The sequence below is a fragment of the Pinus tabuliformis genome, chromosome 3_2, assembly GCF_031772625.1.
Source record: "Pinus tabuliformis cultivar Carrire ecotype Pingquan chromosome 3_2, CPIR1, whole genome shotgun sequence".
Taxonomy (NCBI): domain Eukaryota; kingdom Viridiplantae; phylum Streptophyta; class Pinopsida; order Pinales; family Pinaceae; genus Pinus; species Pinus tabuliformis.
Genome location: NC_142302.1, coordinates 1,276,511,363 through 1,276,532,269, shown reverse-complemented (window position 1 = coordinate 1,276,532,269; position 20,907 = coordinate 1,276,511,363). Strand labels below are relative to the sequence as shown.

The window sequence follows — 20,907 nt, the reverse complement described above, 5'->3', positions numbered from 1 at the left end:
GTTTTGCTTTAAGTATGGCATTGTTTTATCCCATTCATCAAACTACTATCCTTAGGGTAATGGCTTAGCAGAGTCTAGTGATAAGAATTTGATAACCATAAACAAGAACATAGTAGGGGATAACAAACGGGCATGGGATAGTAAAATTAAATATGCTTTGTGGGCTGATAGGATTACAAAGAAGAGTTCTATTGGGAAGAGTCCCTTTGAGTTAGTTTATGGCTTGGATGTTACCCTTCCTGTGCATTTGAGGTTACCAGCTTACCAATTGCTACAAAGTTTTACATCTAATAAAGATGTTGTGCAATGTAGGATTGACCAAATTGTAGAATTGAATGAAACCAGAAGAAGAGCCTTTGAGCATTGTTGTAAAAATCAATTTAAGGTAAAAAGAAATTTTGACAAATCATTTAGGAATAGAATGTTTTCTAACAATGATATGGTATTGCTATGGGATCGTAGGAATGAAAAACCAGAAAATCATGGTAAGTTTGATAGTTTGTGGCTTGGACCATACATTATCAAGATAGCAGCGAACAAAATTCCTACCATTTGAGCACTTTGGATGGAGAACCACTCAAGTTACCTGTGAACGACCTACTGCTCAAATTGTTCTACAAAGAAAATATCTGATGCCATGGGGCATCTTTTTGTATCATATTTCTAACCTTATCTTGTGTCATTTTTGTTTAATTAGTTTTATTTCATGAATAAATTGTCATTTATGCTCTTAGAATAAATTTCCATTTCTTCGTTTCTGTACTTTATTTCATTTGACGATATTTTGAATGGATACTGTTGATATAAGTCTTTTGTCGGTTGATGCAGATTCCAGGTTCTTACACACTATCACTTTGTATCTAGTATGCATCCCCATATGGAGCCAAATGTTGACCACTGGAGTGGTACCTGATGATTATATGAAGACTCCATGCCCAAGGATGATCCAGAAGACACTTGTACCATCAGATATCATCAGTCAACAGAGTTTTTTAACTCTACTTCTATCTTCTCATCATCTTTCTTGTACCCAGATTCCACACCCTGCGAGGAATTGTAATAAGTGATACTAGTAATGATGAGCTTTTGAGTCTGTAACAGGCCTAGGATGTTGAGACTCGATCAGCAAACGAGTACACCTTGGAGTGTTTCTTTTATTTGGTTAATTATCCCTTCTTTTTCAGAGGCGGATAATTTTATGGGTTTTTTCATTCACTTATTACCCTAAAGCCAGGGTGACAGTTTGAAGGTTGAGCCCCTAACACATCTTAGTGTCTAGAGTCGATGTATATTACCATACTAGATCACACACAAAATATTCGTGGAATTTGGCTAGGTCTAAATAGGATTTTTTAATAATTACAAATTTCCCGCAAAACGAGATTTTTTAATTATTTTCTATGTAATGGTATAAATAAGTGGCCTTAGGAAATGTCTCGGTCGTGTGACTACTCGAAATTCATCCTCAAAGGCCCACATTACCCTAGGACCCACTTTAGGGGTCAAAAATGACTTATAGTCCCTCAAAAGCTGATTTTTCAAATGACAGTAGCAAAAAATGAGAAAAAATATTCAAAAAAATGAATAATTGGAAAAATTTATAATTTTTTCCAAACTCAAAATGTTATGTTATGCCCCGGCTTGATATTCTGATGCTACAAAGATGGCCTTGGTATTTTCCTTCGCTTCAACCATGAATTTTGTCCTCAAATCAACCCTTACAACTAAGCAGTTACATACCTCAAGAAAAATAGACAATACAACAGAACATGCTCAGGCTATGAATCCTATCCTCACAGATTTATAAGGTAATACAGTTACAAGGTTCAACTTGACAAATTTCTCTCTTCAAACAACTTGTGGACAAAATTTTAGAGCACTGATAAAAATTAGAAATCTTGTTGAACTTTAATGGGAAAATGTGCAGATTTCATGAACCTGAGGTTTCGCTCCTTGGCAAGCAAGCGCGTCCTCCAAAATTCGAGCAGCTAAACAGCTAACTCAACCTTCCTGATAAATAAATCTCTTGAGATGAAATGGCTGAAGCAGTAACTCGGCCCTTTGGGATTTTGTCTCGGCAGATGGTTACTCAACAATGAAAACCTCTCAGTTCCACTTAGTTACTCAACAATGAAAACCTCTCAGTTCCACTTAGTTAAAACTTCAGCAAACTGTCATTACAAGGTTTCATGACATCTACAGCAGCCATAACACTCTAACATGCTACCAGCATATACATCTCTCAATACAATCAAGCTATAGTAAACAAATCAGCAATATGGTCTTTGCATAACAGTAGCAAGACTTTATAGTCATAGACATAAAACAGTCATAACCCTAGCAACCAACTCTTTGACCAACTCTGACTTATGAAGACAGCTCATGACTTAGTACCAAATACAACACACTCTGATTGACATCATTACATGGCCTTAATATAAATACATGACATGCATTAAACTCAGCCAAAGCACCTCTGACTGAAGCGAACAAAGTTTCTTCTAGAAATTAATTACTCCAGAAAACTTGGAATATAAAGATATCCACGAGGATACAAATATTATATTAAATAAGTGAATAAGAATGATAATGAATAAGATGATTTACAATGAGAACGAGAGGCTTGCTTATATATCAGGCAAGTGTCTCTTCATGAAGAGTCATGTCTCAATTAGACATGGCTCTTCAACCTATTTACTATTTAATTAATAATTATTTATGCTTATTATCATTTATATTATTTTACATTATTTATATATATTTTATTCGTTACATTGTCTCCTTCCTCAAAAAGCTTTGTCCTCAAAGCTTGTTGATGACAAAAGGCTTGATCTCTTTTTCGGCTTCAACTATATTTCTGTCTTGGAACAGTCATCTTCGTCGATACAAGTTGTTATGATCTTCTTAGTGACAAACAAAATTATCGCACTGAGAAGGGATTAGACCATCCCAGATTAATCTTCTGTATAGTATTCTGATCACTGGAACTTTTTAACGACTCATCAACATAATACTGGATGGAGGTTACATCATGTAGAATTTTCTGTTTCCCACCCCGGTTTTCAGTTTCACCTTATTTCTCCCATATAGTTAAATGCCCATTCCCATAGCCATACATTTAACAGACTGAAAAATAAATATTGCTGAAAACACAAATTCTGGAAATTTTTCAGAGTGCTGGAAATTGCAGAAATAAAAAATCAGCAATTAAAACAGCCATAAAAACACATTTAAACTCAGTGATTTTTGGTCAACTTGACCCTGGAAAAACCCCCTACAACTCTTGGGGAAAACCAGTTTGAGAGCTCTTCTTTATTTCTGGAAAATGCCTTTTACAGAGAAAATATTTTTCAGCAAAAAAATCAGCAAAAACAGAAATTTTCCAGCAAGCAAACTTATCTGTTTTTCCAGCTAACAGACAATCTGAAAATGGCTGTACGAACTGTACGGACCGTACGGATGTACGGACCGTACGGACCGTACGGATGTACGGACCGTACGGACTGTACGGACGGCCGTACGGACTTGTACGGACAGACCTCGAAATTCGTGCAGAAAATCGCCTCCTCGATATTCGTGCTGAAAATCAATTTTTTCACTGTTTTGCTCACTAAATCTGCCTTTTTCTGCTTGTTCTTTATGCTGTTCAGATTTGCTGAAATGCTGCCTTGGTGTGTGTGCCAAACTGCTGCCTCTTTCTCCTCCTTGTCCAGAAATCTCCCTTGCTCTCTTGCTCTCCTTCTCCCAATCTGCTCATGAAAGAATGAATGATCTTTTCCTCCTTTTCCTCCCTTAACCCAACCCTAAATGACTTTTGGGTGATCCCTAAATCCAATGGCTGAAATAGATTTAGATCAATGGCTGAGATTAAATGCTCATTTAAATCTCACTTTCTATTTTTTAATTCACCCCACTTTAATAAAGACCCACTTAGTCATTTATTTCCAAAGTCACTTTTCCTTTCTAATTTTTCATTGACTTTATAAAGTCACTTTAAAATTAGACTTAGTAACTTTATCACTTAAAGTCACTTTCAAATTAGATTTAACTTTATAAAAATTATAAAGTTACTTTAGGAGAAAAATTAAATTCTTTTGGACACTTTTCCCTAGGCCAAAGATCAAAGCCTTAGGGAACCACCTGTCCTCCGGTACCAAATTTCAACACATCACTATTATATGGAACATCAGTTTGTTGTTTCTGGTCTGAATGGTACCGATACATAGCATGGTTGATTGGTCTACTCTCGTGATTCGGATGTCGATATAGAGTTTTTAGATTTTCTTCTGGCGAAGATGTTGTTGAATTGGTTATGGAACATTCACTTGGGATGTCCATTGTCTAAACTGCAACATCTGAGTGTGTCGTTTCTTTAACGGACTTGTCTTCTTGAGTTGTCATATTCACTTGATCGGTATTTGTTGTTTTGTCATCAACTTGAATTCCTACATTTGATGCTTCTTTCTCGATAAGTTGTTGTACCTTGTTTTCTAATGACTTCTTATCCTTCTTAAGTTTCTTAATTTGCGACAGTAATTTTTCGCTATGGTTTTTAAATCGAAATACTTCTTCATTTTTGTCAACATTGATTTTCTCAATTTCTTTTTGCATATTTTGCATTTTGTGGTACATTTTCCTATTGAATGTGGCTAAATATGATTCTTTCTTTTCAGCTGCATCAACCTCCGACGCATCATTCCAGGCCTGACCAAAGGTGTGGGCAAGGGGAAAGGATGAGTTAACCCTATGTGGACCCAGTGGAGAAATGTGGACCCAGGTGGGAGAAATGATGAATAGGGTAATAATGAGTGGAATGGGGGTAATATATGCGGATAAGGGAACTAGACCACACAACCAAAATCAGGGTTTCCCGTGAAATACCATCCCTAAAGCCAAATGGTCAGTAAAAGAGATCCCACGAGACTAGAATCCACGGTTAATATCCAAAGGAATCTAGGGGACAAGAGCACAGACCTAGCCCATTCTTTCTGCCAAATCCCCCCATTAATCCATGCCCAAAAGTGTCCATGATAAGCAAACTACAATAATCAATTACCAAATTACAAGGCATACCTTTAGGTTTTAGAGGCCCACCTTCAAACATACGATCATGGCAGATGGGCTAGGAACCACATGGCTGGCTCAGGTGGCGAAGAAATGGCACAGTGAGCTAGCTAGTGGTTGTAAGGGGCTGTTGGCTACTGGCTGAGGACCATCTTGGAGAAAAAAAAATTCTCCTAGGGATATCACCCACAATATGGTGGGTAACCGGTCAAAGCCTCCATTGTAGACTTCTAGGGTTTATGTCATGATGTAATAGACCCTTCTAGGGCATTGTCAATCAAGAAATGAATTTATTTTGATGTAAATTAGGTTTTATAAGCATCCTCCACCAAGTCGACCTCAAACTGGACAAGTTGACCTAATTGAGGGGCAGAATCTCCTATATAAAGGCAACAACTCGACCTCATTTGGAGCACTCACTCAACAAGTTCGATCTGCAATTCATGGGACAAGAGAAAGTGCGAAATTCAAGGAACAAGAAGGAAAGGGCTAGCGAAAAAGAGGACTTTGTCAAGCACAAGTAGTCAAAATTTTCTCTTCTTCTCTCACACATGTAAAGCTGTTGAACTGTTGGAAGGGACGAAACTACAGCCCTGAAGCTGGGCCGAAATTCTGAAGCTGGGGTCGAAATTCTAAAGCTGGGAAGTCGAAATTTTGGGCTGAAGCTGTATTTTCAGAAGTTGGAAAGATCATCTATTAGAAGGAAGGGCTGACTTGGTGGACGAGGAAGGTCTTTTGGTCTAAGGTCTTGTTCTATCTCAACTTGAATTTGCTAGTGGAAGAGTTTGGTTTTCCCCTATAGAGGGGTTTTAGCCCTGGCTGAGTGCCTACGTCTGGTGTCATTGATCTTCATGTTTTGTTTTGATGATTTTTTGATGAAACAAAGATAAAAGAAGAACATAAGCAAGTTAATAAGAACATAAAGATATCACAAGTAATTATCAACATAAGAAAATCTTTCTTCCTTTCTGATTTTCTAACATACCAACCACATGTAAAGATTCCAAAACAAACTGAAGGAATTGAAACTCAAGATCAAAACCTGGAACAAACAAGAATTTGGCAATATTTTGCACGATAAAAAGCAACTGGAGGCGAAAATGGAATAGCTGCAGAGCCAAATTATTAGACAGAGACGAACAGAGGATATAGCTATAGAGGAGGGAAGAATTATTCATGAACATGAGGAGAGGCGTTTGATCATTTACAGTGATCTGCCCTTATCATACTATCTCTTGTTTGATCATTTTTGTTTAAACACTAACCTTTAGGGTTCACTGTAAATCCCTAGACTCTTGATGCTTAGGGTATGTTGACAATGAAACCCTTAGTCTACTTAGGGTTTGTTAATAAAGTCTAGAAATAAAATTCTACTCTTGATGTTTATGGTTTGTTAATGTTATGAAACCCTAGCCTTTTAGGGTTTGTCGATGATATCTAAGTTAAATAATAAAACCCTAGATTTTAGGGTTTGGTGAATTTGGGTTTATGACAAAACCCTTGCAATGAAAACCTAGGTGTATGAGCTTCCGCATGATTGAAACCCTAGTCTAATCAAATTGTTGTATATCTAATCTTTAAAGTTAGATGTGTGTCTAGGGTTTACAATAAAAACCCTAGTAAGAGATTGATATAAGAATGAATCCCTAGATATGAAATGCCAACTTGATTGTTGATGATTAATGAAATCTAGGGTTTGTGATAAAACCTTAGAAGAATCTAACATAAAGTTCTAGGGCATAATATTGAAAATGTAAAGTGTTATGATTGGATTGCCAACATGATTCGGTTGTTGTTATCAAGGGTTTAAGTCTCGGTGATGAAATCTAGGGTTTACGACAAAAACCCTAGCAAGTTGTTGAAGTCCAAAAGATGTAACCATTGTTGACTATGAACCTAACTAGGTTTAGATATTTGATGTCTACAGCTTGATTATTTTGATGCTTCCATTGTAATGGCATAATTTTGATATAGTTCACTTCATGTTTCTATATATTTGTACTTGTTGTTGAAGATTTGCAAGTACATGATCTTCAAGATGTTGAAGACGTTCATAATTGAAGATGACTTGAAAAGGGAATAATGATGGCATATGAATAGATGACCTTGTTATGAAAGTATGATATTCCTGAAGTTTTGATAAGTTAAAGTTTCTTCGATCATACGAAGTTGTCGATCTCTCTAAGTTGAGAGGGAGCTTGGATGAAAGAAATTGTATATCTCTCTAGTTGAAAGAGAGGGCATAATGTGACAATTAAAACCTTGAAGAAAGAATAAAGATCGCGGTCGAAGCCTTGTAGATAGATATTAGTGAATGGAAAAGTTGTAAACAAGACTTGGATGATCCAGAAGAAGTGTTGAGGTTGAGTTTGGTGTTGCTATAGAAGTTAAAGAAAAAAGCTTCCTAGATGTGTTTGGGTAATACGATGATGAATCGATGACCTAAGCAGCACCAGTGTATTCGAAAAACCCCAGAGGTCTGATTTAACTTATATATAAATTTTATTACTAATTGGGGTTGTGATTGTGCAGGATCTCTCTGTAAGAAGGTTGAACGTTTTGAAACATGCTTGGACTGGTGGATATATCTGATTTAGTTGCTAAGGAGATATGAAGCATCTTGGGGTGACAAGATGCTTGGGAGGACATCCGGCATACCTGTGATGATGTCTAGATCCCGAAGTAGGGAGGATGGCATTAGTATTGGAGCTCTGACCTTGGATACACACCTAGATCTGTGGGTTGGTGTTAGAGTGTAAGCATGATGGTACCTATAGTGGTTGAAGCTTGGAACACCCCTTAGTCCCATTCAATTAGATACCTTGGTCAAGTATCTAACTTGTAGCACTATGTGTGTTGTGACTCTTCGTAGAACTTATCATTTTAAGATCTTCCATGTACCTTTGTATATATGTAATTATGAATACCTCCCTAGTTAAGAGGGAGTGTTGAAGAATGTAACTAGTGTCGGTCTTCATAATTGTATTTGAAGTCATGATGTAATGTATTTTCCAAAAGAAAAGAAAATGGAATTTTATTATAAAAAGAAATTGGCTTATTAAAGCATGGGTTTCATGCTTGGGTCAATGGTTAATAGGTCAAAGCACCCATTGTGTGCTCTAAGGATTTTATTTTGAGTCAAAGTCAAAGTCATGAGGTCACAGACCCATTGGGGCTCTTGTAAACAAGAAAGAGAATTTATTTTTGTGAAAAGTGTCTTAGTGTCCACCAAATGATCAGATCGGCCAACCCTATAAGTCGGCCTTGAAGGAACCCTTCCAACGCTCAAGAAGACTATAAATATGATGTAATTCGAACTCATTTGGTAGAAAACCAATCACACATCTTTTTGATCCAATCAGAAATAGATAAGGAATGCGAGGAGCCTAGGAAGAAGCATGAAGTCCAGCAAAGGAATAGGAGGATTCATCTGTGAAAGAAGCGAATTTCTAAAGATGTTAGGGCTTCCACGGGTCTTAATGAAGCAGAATCTAGCAATTGACTTTGTTGAAGTTGATCTCTTGGATGGGTGGTTGACCTGATCATGGTGTGTTGGTCTTTAGAGCCAAAAAGGTCTTGGCCATCTCAACCTAACTAGAATCTATAGTGGAAGAGTTTGACTGGGTTTTCCCCTTCATTAGGGTTTTGCCCTGTCTTGGAGCCTATCTATGGTGTCTTATTTGATCTTCTTGTTTGGCATTTGTCTTGATGATAAAAGAAACACAATTATAATAATAAGGATCTAATATGAAGACCATAACAATTTGTCAAAGGAAAGAGAAATCATTTTAAGAAACCTAATCTATATGCTACACTAATTTCTCAACATGGTATCAAAGCTTGGTTCATTTGTGTAAGGGCGGGAAGAAGGTCAACAAAGGCTACAAGGCATCAAGGAGAACCTAAATACCTTAGACTAAGCTCCTAGAAGCATCAAACCAAAATTCTAGGCATGTCTAGAAGCCCTAGTCACTGTGTTAAGGCCGAGGGTTTTGAGAGGCTCATAAGCTCTGTTCTAGAGCACTGAAAGGCTAGTCTGATAGCCTATAGAAGGTTGAATCCATTTATGAAAAGACCGAAGTCCTAGGTGTATTCATCAAAGTCTAAAATTGTTATTAAAGGAGACTGACATTTCTATGTTAGCTCAGAGACCTGAAATTTCTATGTATATTATTTTGGTGGATTCTTTTTCAAAGGGCTTGTTTTAAAACTTCAATCTCTTGAAGAAGGAGCCAAGGCTCTCTTGAAGACCTGAACATAAGTATTTTGAAAGGCTTGTCATCGATATACAAGCTCACCTCAGTCTTGAAGGAGAAACGCAAACCCATACAATATAGAATCCACGAGGTTGTAGCAACCCTGTGGTACATATATGTATACAAAGTTCAAGCTCGAAAAGTAAGGCCGACCTTGGAAGACAAAAAGAACAGTCATCCTGAACACATATATATACAGTTCGAATTTTGGACATGTTTTCAGAAAGCCATATTAAAAGGGTCATCTCAAGAAAAGCAGAAGTGGTTATACTTTGAAGGTTATCCTTTGAAGAAGCCAATGACATCTAGAAGAAGTTGTAACAGTGATTGGAGAGCATCTCTAAGACTTGTTAAGGAATAGTCTCCTGGATAGAAAATCTCTTTGATTGCCCTATAGCAGTCAGTGGTAGAAGTAGCAGCCTATTATCTTTGTTTCATAACGAGAAAAGCAAACTACAACAGAAGGGTGCATTTGAGATCTATTGATGGCATCTCCAGCAAAGAAGCTTATTGAGGATCTCTAATAAGCTCCCTCATTATAGTCCTTTCAGAAGTTGGATAGAGCAGTGATATCAAAAGGTATCCATGTTTGAAGACTCATTGGAAAAATAAAGATTGCAATACCTTTATAAACAGTTTTTGGCTTTGAAGTCTTCACTCTTAAAGAGCAGTTAGAAGAGCATGGCATCCAATAGCAAGCCTTGTAGCAAACCTTGTAGCACCCTCTATGATCTTGGAGGACAAAGGTACGTAATCATGAGGTATGTATAATATATTCATTTGTTAAGGGTCTAACATGAGATATTTTAGGGTTAGTTGCTTATATGGTTCTAGGGTTTGTTGTCTTCATTATCGAAAGTTGTTGATATTGGTATTGATATCTAAGACTGTAAACCCTAGGTGGCACATGAAAACCCTAGTCATATAGAAACCCTAACCCTAATCACTCATTACTCTTGACTTCTAGGGTTTGTAGGTAATCTAGGGTGTCGAGTAAACCCTAGTGTTGATTGAAGAAGAAGATAATTTGATTTTTGCTAGATCTAGGGTTTGTACTTGGAAACCCTAGGATTCCATCCTCCATTGTTGCATAGAAACCCTAGATTGACAAATTGACATCATGCTTTTGGTATCGCATATTTTGCTTGGTTGTATTTGTCAATAAGTATTGCAGGTATAAAGATTATGGCTAAATTCAGAAGGAGCACTTCAAGGAAACCCTACAAGGTTTGTAAAAAGAGCAACTCAAGGTATGTCTAAGACCATAAGATTTTGTAGCTAAACTTCTTCATTAAAAGATATGATCATTTTGAAATTTGCCTTGTATTACTAACTTTCTTATGTTTAGGGTTTTGAATCATAAGGATTCTTGTTAGGGTGATTAATCATTAGATTGAATCTACCCTTATCATACTATCTCTTGTTTGATCATTTTTGGTGAAACCCTAACCTTTAGGGTTCACTGTAAATCCCTAGCCTCTTGATGCTTAGGGTATGTTGACAATAAAACCCTTAGTCTAATTAGGGTTTGCTCATAAAGTCTAGAAATAAAATTCTCCTCTTGATGTTTATGGTTTTTTAATGTTATAAAACCCTAGCCTTTTAGGGTTTGTCAATGATATCTAAGTTAAAAAACAAATAAATAAAATAAAACACTAGATTTTAGGGCTTGGTGAATTTGGGTTTATAACAAAACCCTCGCAATGAAAACCTGGGTGTATGAGTTTTTACATGATTGAAACCCTAGTCTAATCAAATTGTTGTATATCTAATCTTTAAAGTTAGATGTTTGTCTAGGGTTTACAATAAAAACCCTAGTAAGAGATTGATATAAGAATGAATCCCTAGATATGAAATGCTAACTTGATTGTCGATGATTAATGAAATCTAGGGTTTGTGATAAAACCCTAGTAGAATCTAACATAAAGTTTTAGGGCATAATATTGAAAATGTAAAGTGCTATAATTGGATAGCTAACATGATTCAGTTGTTGTTATCAAGGCTTTAAGTCTCGATGATGAAATCTAGGGTTTACGACAAAAACCCTAGCAAGTTGTTGAAGTCCAAAAGATGTAACCATTGTTGACTATGAACCTAACTAGGTTTAGATATTTGATGTCTACAGTGTGGTTATTTTGATGCTTCAATTGTAATGACATAATTTTGATATAGTTCACTTCATGATTTTGTATATTTGTACTTGGTTGTACTTGTTGTTCAAGATCTGTAGGTACATAATCTTCAAGATGTTGGATATGTTCAAAAATGAAGATGACTTGAAAAGGGAATAATGATGGCATATGAATAAATGACCTTGTGATGAAAGTATGATATTCCTGAAGTTTTGATAAGTTGAAGTTTCTTCGACGATACGAAGTTGTTGATTCCCTAAGTTGAGAGGGAGCTTGGATGAAAGAAATGGTATATCTCTCTAGTTGAAAGGGAGGGCATAATGTGACAATTAAAACCTTGAAGAAAGAATAAAGATCATGGTCGAAGCCTTGTAGATAGATATTCGTGAATGGCAAAGTTGTAAACAAGACTTGGATGATCCGGAAGAAGTGTTAAGGTTGAGTTTGACGTTGCTATAGATGTTAAAGAAGAAAGCTTCCTAGATGTGTTTGGATGATATGATGATGACCAAAGCAGCATTAGTGTATTTCAAAAACCCCAGAGGGTTGATTTAACTTATATATAAATTTTATTACTAATTGGGGTTGTGATTGTTTTGATGCATGCTTAGACTGGTGGATATATCTGATTTAGTTGTTAAGGAGAGATGAAGCATCTTGGAGAGACAAGGTGCTTGGGAAGACATCTGGAAGGCCTGTGATGATGTCTAGATCGCGGAGTAGGGAGGGTGGCATTGGTCTTGGAGCTCTGACCTTGGATACGCACCTAGATCCCTGGGTTGGTGTTAGATGGGAAGCTTGATGGTACCTATAGTGGTTGAAGCTTGGAACACATGTTATTCCCACTCAATTAGATACCTTGGTCAAGCATCTAATTTGTAGCACTGTGTTTGTTGTGACTCTTCGTAGAACTTATCATTTTGAGATATATGTAATTATGAATACCTCCCTAGTTAAGAGGGACTGTTGAAGAATGTAACTAGTGTCGGTCTTCATAATTGTATTTAAAGTCATGATGTAATGTATTTGTCAAAAGAAAAGAAAATAGAATTTTGATAAAGAGATTGTCTTTCGAATTAATCACATCATTGAGTTTTGACCAAAACTCAATGATGTGATTAATCTAAAAGACAATCTCTTTATCAATATGGATCACAAAAGTCTAAGATCTATCAAAATAAAATTTTATTACAAAAAGAAATTGACTTATTAAAGCATGGATTTCATGTTTGGGTCAATGGTTAATAGCTCAAAGCACCCATTGTGTGCTCTAGGGATTTTATTTTGAGTCAAAGTCAAAGTCATGATGTCATAGACCCATTGGGGCTCTTGTAAACAAGAAAGAGAAAATTTGTTTTTGTAAAAAGTATCTCAGTGTCCACCAAATGATCAGGCCAGCCAGCCTTACAAGTCGGCCTTGAAGGAACCCTTCCAATGCTCAAGAAGACTATAAATATGATGCAATTCGACCTCATTTGGTAGCACATCAATCACACATATTTCTGATCCAATCTGAAGTAGATAAGGAATGTGAGGAGCCTGGGAAGAAGCATGAAGTCCAACGAAGGAATAGAAGGAGGATTCTTCATCTGTGAAAGAAGCGAATTTCTAAAGATGTTAGGGTTTCCATAGGTCTTAATGAAGCAGAAGCTAGCATTTGACTTTGTTGAAGTTGATCTCTTGGATGGGTGGCTGATCTGATCATGGTGTGTTGGTCTTTAGAGTCAAAAAGGTCTTGGTCATCTCAATCTGATTTGAATCTATAGTGGAAGAGTTTGACTAGGTTTTCCCCTTCATAGGGGTTTTGCCCTGGCTCGGAGCCTATATCTGGTGTCTTATTTGATCTTCTTGTTTGGCATTTGTCTTCATGATAAAAGAAACACAATAGTAATAATAAAGAGCTAATATGATGATCACAAGAATTTGTCAAAGGATAGAGAAATCATTTTAAGAAACCTAATCTATAAGCTGCCCTAGATTTCTCAACAGATCAGCATGCCCAAGTTCGCCAATTGGACCACAATGAAATGATCAGTTTGTTTGCTAATATTCTGCACAATCAGGGGCATATTCTGGACATCAAGCATCTCTACGAAGAAATCAACAAAGGTTGCAAGATCATATGTATGGTTTTGAAGGACGGATGGCACACATGGAATCACATATCCATGATGCGTTTCATCGCCCAGCTGATAGAGGTAATAATGCTAATGACCCAAATGAAGGAAATGTGTAATGAGGCAAGTGGAATATCTTCTGATTTTTGGTAAGTTTTGTGCCTGTTGGGCTCTTGATATGAAGGTAGATAGTTTTGCCCAGTTACTCTGAGTTTTCTTTTATATGTACCTAATGGCCAACAAATCCGGTCGGAGTGAGGCCTTGTCTCTCTGGTTTTTGCCCTCCTCACGATGTATCGTTTTCCTGAATTAATAGAAAAAAGTTGACTTAAAAAAAATGTAAATAGTACTCATCAGACAAGTTGACAATAACAGAGATGGTGGAAGACAATACGTGATGGTACTAGGATGTGCTCAATACCGATTCAGTATATGTATGTACACACAAGGCAATGTACTAGCTACGCTGAAAAAATAATATGCATGGAACTAACTAACGCACAAAGCTTCACGTGATGAGAAACACATTCACAAGGACTGCACCGTAGAACATGGAGTTTCTTCTGTGTCGATGCAGAATTTGTAACTACTGGCAAAGTCACTTAAAACTTGCACTCAGCCTCATCCTTCATCAGGACATGCCATTTGGGTGGCGTAGACCATCGCAGAAAATGAAATCCTAGTGAACAACATAATACTCTATCAACCTCGCCATGAACTTCTACTTAATCAAGCTTCCATGCTTTATGAAAGAAAGAAAATACAGAATATAGTTGAAGTTAAATTCCATCAGCAAATGTTTCAGCTGGATTTCATATCTCCAAACCCTTCAATTTTGTTTGTAAAAACCCGAACCCTCAATTTAGTTTATAGTTACATTTATCCTGAAAACGTCAATACATAGTCCACATGAATGTTTACAATAAATTCCATGGACCATATATAACAGCAGAGATGGCACAATTGCCTTGGATTTCCTTTATAATTTATTTAGTTAGCCTTCGCTCTCATGACCGATAAATTCAAACTAACAATTTAAGCATTTACTCACAATTCGGTTATTTCTTGGACGGACCCAGGTGGACTGCTGAACGACAGGTGGATACGACAAGGAATCGCAACGGCAGAGGCGAAATACGCACCCCACCGCGGCCATTTTCGAGTGCTGTTCGTCCCGCCCAGTGTCTGAGCTACAGTCTCAACTGATTGCAGAACACCGGGGCTTTTACATTTACACTGTGCCGGTTTGCTTTAGAGCTTTTACAGGATATCTAGCGTGTGGCCTCATTTTTTCACCGATCACTTTCATTTTCATTTGCTCGCAGAGTAAGTTTTGTTGGTGGGTGAATGTTGCATGAATGTTGCAATCGTTGCACTCTCCTCACAGTTTTCAACACACCTGACATTGTCATTTGAAAGGCTTTCTACTGTGTGGTTATTATTTATAGGATAAAATGACATGCTTTATACTGTGTGGATAATATGTATATGATCGCGTAAAATTTATATGATAAAATGACATGCTTTATACTGTGTGGATAATATGTATATGATCGCGTTTTTACGGGGGAGATGTCAAGGATGAAGAAAGTTTGTGAATATTTTTTAAATGTGAGGAAAAATAGAATGGTAAAAAAAAAAGAGTTAAAATGTAAAATATTAATGAATGTCAAAAATAATTTTATATGAAAATGATTTATTGGTTATCTTAATTTATATAAGGAAAAATTATAAATTTAATTAATATAAAGTATAAAATTATAGGTTATAATAAAATTATGGACAAAAAAAATTAATAAAATAAATAAATATAAAGTAGAAAGTCATTAACTATAAGCTATAAGAGTTTTCTGGGAAGCTATTTTAACACAATTAAATCTAGTCACTAGAAATGAATGTCTTAATAAGTTATAAACTCAAATTATATTTATATATAATATTTAATTGAATATAAATTTAAAAAATCTTAATTTAATAATATTTTTTAAATCAATTAAGATTAATAAAAAATAACCAATATTAATGTAGGGTAGTTAAATTTGACCATTAAGATTTAACATATATAAATTATGTGTGGGGTCTATTAAAATCATTAACATAAAATATAACTATATATATTAATGATTTAATAAAGGAGTAGTCTTTAAGTGTGACCTTTTGAAGTTTGGCCAAAATCCAATGAAAACATTAGTGATCAAATGTTTCCAGCAGATTCATGCCAAAATTTGATGAAAACATTAATGACCAAATATTGGTTTGTGTTGTTTAAACTAGTCTTTTGGCTTCATATATGAATTTAGTTTCTTGCCAGAATCTGATGAAAACATTAATGACCAAATATTCATTTGTGTTATTTAAACTGGTTTTTTGGCTTCATATACGAATTCAGCACCCTCAAATACCCCCGGGCCACTTTGAATATGAGGAGTACAAGCATCAAACTCATGATTTCAATGAATCCTTTTCAGATTCTAGACAAATTAGATCCGAAAATAAAAAAGAAAACTTTCCAAAACGTTGCACTTAAAGACTATCGTTTAATAAATGCAAATACAAATATGATATATATGAAAGGCACATTAAACACTTTAACAATAATTATAGTAAATAATATATATTAAAATGTCAATTTCAAAATAACTAACATTAATGTAGAGTAGTTAAATTTGACAATCAAAATTTAATATAGCAATAAATTTATTACATAAATTATGTATGTGGTACATTAAAAAATATATATATATATATATATATTATGCGGAAATACAAATCTCTAGTATATGAGAGGTCCATTAAAGACTTTAACAATAATTATAACTTATAGACGAAATAGAAACAATTGCATGAAAGAAAGTGATTTTTTTGTTGTTTAAAATGTATTTTTGAATGCAAAAATGGATTCAGCACCTGAAAAAACCCCTCGAGCACTCGAATTCTATAGATTAAATAACTTAAACTCAATTTTTTAAAAATCTTCGGATTTTAACCACGATTGGGGTGTGTGCCGGTGGATGCAAGTGCCTGCGGGCAATAATGAAGAGGACAGGTAAATTACGTACCACTACCCCCCACACGCTCAAAGTGATGGGTGCAGTGGCCCTTGGCATGAGTACATGCAAGGGTGATGGGAAAGGTGGCAGAGATGGCAGGAGGGAGATGGGATGTATAGTAATTAAGTTGAGACTGACAGGTAAGAAATGTAATTTGGCTTGTGGAGCAAGGAGCGGGAGCAGCAGAGAGGGAAGGCGACAGAAACTGCAACGGCATCCTTAGAGCGGAAACGGGTATGTATCTTGGCCCTTTGCCTCCTTTGCAATGTTGACCTGGTTTGATTCTTGTTGGGGGGAGAGGGAGATACCCGGGAAGGGGAATTGGGAGAAACGCAAAGGGAAATGGAGAAGGTGTCGCGCAGCTTTAGCCTGGCTATGCATCTTTGTTGTGAGCCTGCCATGATTATACCTCGCTTGTGGCTGTGTGGACCTTGAGTTGGGTGGAAATGGCAACCTGGGCTATGCATATTGTGTGATGAGAAAGGCTAATTGCTGGGGTCGGGTAGGCAGAAACTCGGCATCGGAGGTTGAGGGTGGCAAAGGGCAGCTAGTCTGTTGGGTAGGAGGTTGGGCCAGTGGCCACAACCATGGCAAACTATGGGGCATTGAGAGCAATTACTGCACTAAGAAACCAAATAGGACCCCTATGGGGGATGTCGGGCATGATAAGGGCAGCAGAATGCTCATGTCTTACTAGACAGAGGGGAATGGGGTTGGGATGAGGTTTAGCTTAATTGCATGGTCTTGGTCGGGTTGTGATAACCACACTGAGTACACGAGTCGTTGGGGAGAGAGGGGTGAAAAGCTAGAAGGGACTGGGAGTCCAGACATTGCACAGGACTAGATTTCTGCCCATCATACCCCGGGTCCAACTAGCACATGGAAAAAAGCAATGAACGGGGAGAATGACGACATTGGAAATTACAATCGTGATAGTAACCATGGATATAATATGTTACAGTGCTTGCGGTTAACAATTCTTTCAGGTGAACAGGTTTTGAACAGTACTAATATGGCTCGGCCAGCGAGAGGATGAGGACGTGGGAGACGGGGTCAAGAGCCTAGAAAGACTAGGGACCCGAGCACGTCAGAACCCCACCAAGGAAGGAAATTGGTGGAGCACCTCATCAGTGAAGTAGTTGTGGCATACCGAGAGGGAACAGATGAAGGCATTCGAAATTTGCTAGAAGAATAGGAGGATGAAATCAAGCAGGGAAGTGAGACAGAGGAGGAGATGGAGAATTGGAGGACTCTTGTCCCAGACCTTGGGAATACTAGAGGAAGGATAACCCAATTCAAGCAGACATTATACCTTTACTGGCTCATGAAAAACCTGATGGGTAAGGCCATGGAACAAATCTTGATGGTGATGGCAGCCTCTCTCCAAGGGATGCCAAGCTATAAACAGAACTTGTAGAGAATTCAGTTTCAACTCCACAAGCAGGACATTAGATTGGACAGAATTGAAAGACATATTCCATGCATCCTGGAACTGTCTGAGATGCCTGGAGCAACTGTCAAAGATCCGACACCGGTGGAATCGGCATCAGAGGAGCAGAAGGGATAGACAATTTACCACATTTACTTTTGTTATATATGCGGTTAACATTTATTTTTCGTTATGCATGTATAAGGATAGATAGATATATAGAGTCTAATCATGAAACAGAAACATATCTAGCTTGGCTAGAAAGATTGAAACTTTATTGTTTTTGGATGGCTTACAACGAGGATAGGTGGCCAACAAACTTGGTTTCCCATTGGGCAAGTTGAGGCCACCTAGCCAACCTAAGTGGTGTAAACTTGCTGATTATAAATAGAAAATGGAAGGTCCTCCCAAGCTTAACAAAAAAAAACAAAAAAATCTTTGGATTTTGGTTAAAATTAACCAAAAAAAATGCGTGGAAAAATTCATTAAGAATTAAACACTATAATTTATAAATAAATTAATAATTAAAGGTTATGACATTTTTTATCAAGATTATAAATTAAGTTTGGAGCATTTTTTCCAATTTTATTCAAAATCCAGTACAGATTTTTAAAAATCATATGTTTAAGTTGTTTAATTTGCAAAGATAAAGTGTCTTAAGGGTTTTTCAGGTGCATAATCCATTTATATGCATTCAAAAGTGTTTTCTAAATAACAAGAAATCACAATCTTGATAGAAATTGTATTGTTGGATTCAGGCCAAAAATTCATTTCGTCCATTAGTTAGATTATGCCAACTTAAGTTTAAGATAACAATTAATTTATGTTAATTTACAAGTTTAAATTTCAACAATAGAAAGAAAGAAAGAAAAATATTTTAATGTCCACGAGGCTAAAGATAGCCTACGGGACAGATTGCTTCTTCATTTGGTTGATGTATTCGATTTTTTTCCTATGAAGCCTCACAATAAACGCTCCTAGCTTCTCGACAAACCCCTCGCTAAATAGATTATTCCAAGAGCTAGCTGCCAGAATATCTGCATAACTTTCCCTGTTGTCTTTGAAGGCCTCACATTCTAAAATGAAATGTTTTTATGTTTCTGCTTTTTCGGAATAACAAAAAATACATACTCTTTCCTCCCACATTTCTTTTGGCCTTTTCCAGCTCCTTGTTTCACAACGGAGTTGATGAGAATTAGTCTTTAACTGAGCAATAAGAATTTTAGCTCTCCAAGAAATATTGGCCTCTATGTACGCTTTTTGTTGATGATTATGAGTGGGATTAAACACTTCAATATAGTACTTTTTCTTTCTCCCTAGCTCCTTATCCCAAGTATGCTTGTGGAACTTATCCATAACAAAAGCTTTTATCTCTTTATTGTTTATGGGACACGTGTTCAAGCAAATACCCCATTTACTAAACCATTTGTTATTTTGCTGCATCCAAGTCTTCTTTCTTTTGCACAATATGTCATTGAAGACAACCTTAGGCCATCTGCCCTCTTCCATTTGCTCAATTTTTTTTAAATACCTTATGACTCGCACCATAACAATTGTTTCAATAGGAGCAGCCCCTGTTTCACTTAACAAGATAGCATAAGGAATCTTAATTGATGATGGAAGTGATGTGAAGATGTGCAAACTAAGAGATATAAGGTCCAATCCCCCAATACTAACCCTATCTAGGAGAGGAGGATAGGTCATAGGCTCCCAAAAGTATAGTGATAACAAGCATAATCGACCTCATGTCACCCGAGTACGACACTAAGACAAAAATGGAGTTTGCACCATCCCAAGGCCACTTGGGCCTAATTTGAGGTGCCATGTGGCACCATGTGATTGGGCCATGTGGCAGGCTCTCATTGGTCCACATCATATGCCACTTTTGTCACTTACTTTCCATGTGTCGACTCGTGGTGTTGCCACATCATCTACTTGTGGGTCCACCTAGTTTGTTTACTCGGTTGCCACGTTAGCTTTATGGGTCCCACTAGGCCTACTGAATTTGATGTCACGTGTCATCTCTACATCCCACCACATGGCAGAATGTTGACTCTAACTTTGACTTTTTTCCTAGTTTGACTAAAACTTTGACTGAGCATAACTTTCGCATATGAAATCTAATTGAGGTGTCATTTACGCCATTGGAATCAGGAAGACAAGCTCTACGCTCTAGTATTAGTTTTGATGGATCATTCCTCCTCACTAAGGATATTTTGGTCCTCCAAAAGCATAACCACAATCTGCAATCTGATGCACTGCCTCATCTATACAACAAGTGCCCTAACATGACACACTTACTTCTCCTTCACCTTTGCACTTCGGAGCCATAAGTGATGAACCAACACCTATACTCTATGCAAACTTGTGGTACATCTTGCAAAATACATGTTCAATTACATGACTTATCATGACCCAAGCAAACCCCATACTTTCCAAGAGTTTATAACACACTCTTTGGTCAAGTTTACATAATAATCACAACATAAACCAATACCCCAAACTATCAACAAAGGCCAAAAACATCATCACATTGAATTCGTGAGTGATGGCAAACACTACACCACATTTACAACGATTTTACAACACGTGATTTACAAAATACAGCCATGACAAACTACTATATCTAATAAAACCATCTCTCAATCAACAAAGTAATGGATCACATCCCTGTAGCTTATTCACTTGTTGAACAACCTCACCAGTTGGTTCCTCCATAGACACTTTGTATTTTTTGAGATGTTACATTGGATGGAGCCTCCAACATGTGGCTCTCTAATGTCCACCTCTATTGCAATGACTACAAAAAAATTTCTTCCTCCAGACCTACTTAACCGTATTTGTTCCCTGGTGTGGAGA

The 20,907-nt window shown here is 36.8% G+C and overlaps 1 protein-coding gene across 6 annotated transcripts in view; it reads right to left on the bottom strand.

Annotated features, from left to right (window-relative positions):
• The window catches only part of LOC149185398 (uncharacterized), a 147,213-nt gene extending 132,227 nt beyond the window's left edge, over positions 1-14,986 (bottom strand). For 2 of the 6 annotated variants that reach the window (XM_089419093.1, XM_089419092.1), the window contains exon 1: positions 14,621-14,981. In XM_089419093.1, the coding sequence (XP_089275219.1) occupies positions 14,621-14,725 (105 nt within the window). In that variant the 5' untranslated portion in view covers positions 14,726-14,981. Of the gene's footprint in view, positions 1-14,620 lie in introns of all 6 variants that reach the window. The other 4 variants (XM_089419095.1, XM_089419091.1, XM_089419090.1 and 1 more) reach the window with 4 other exon arrangements.
• Positions 14,987-20,907: the final 5,921 nt, after the last annotated feature.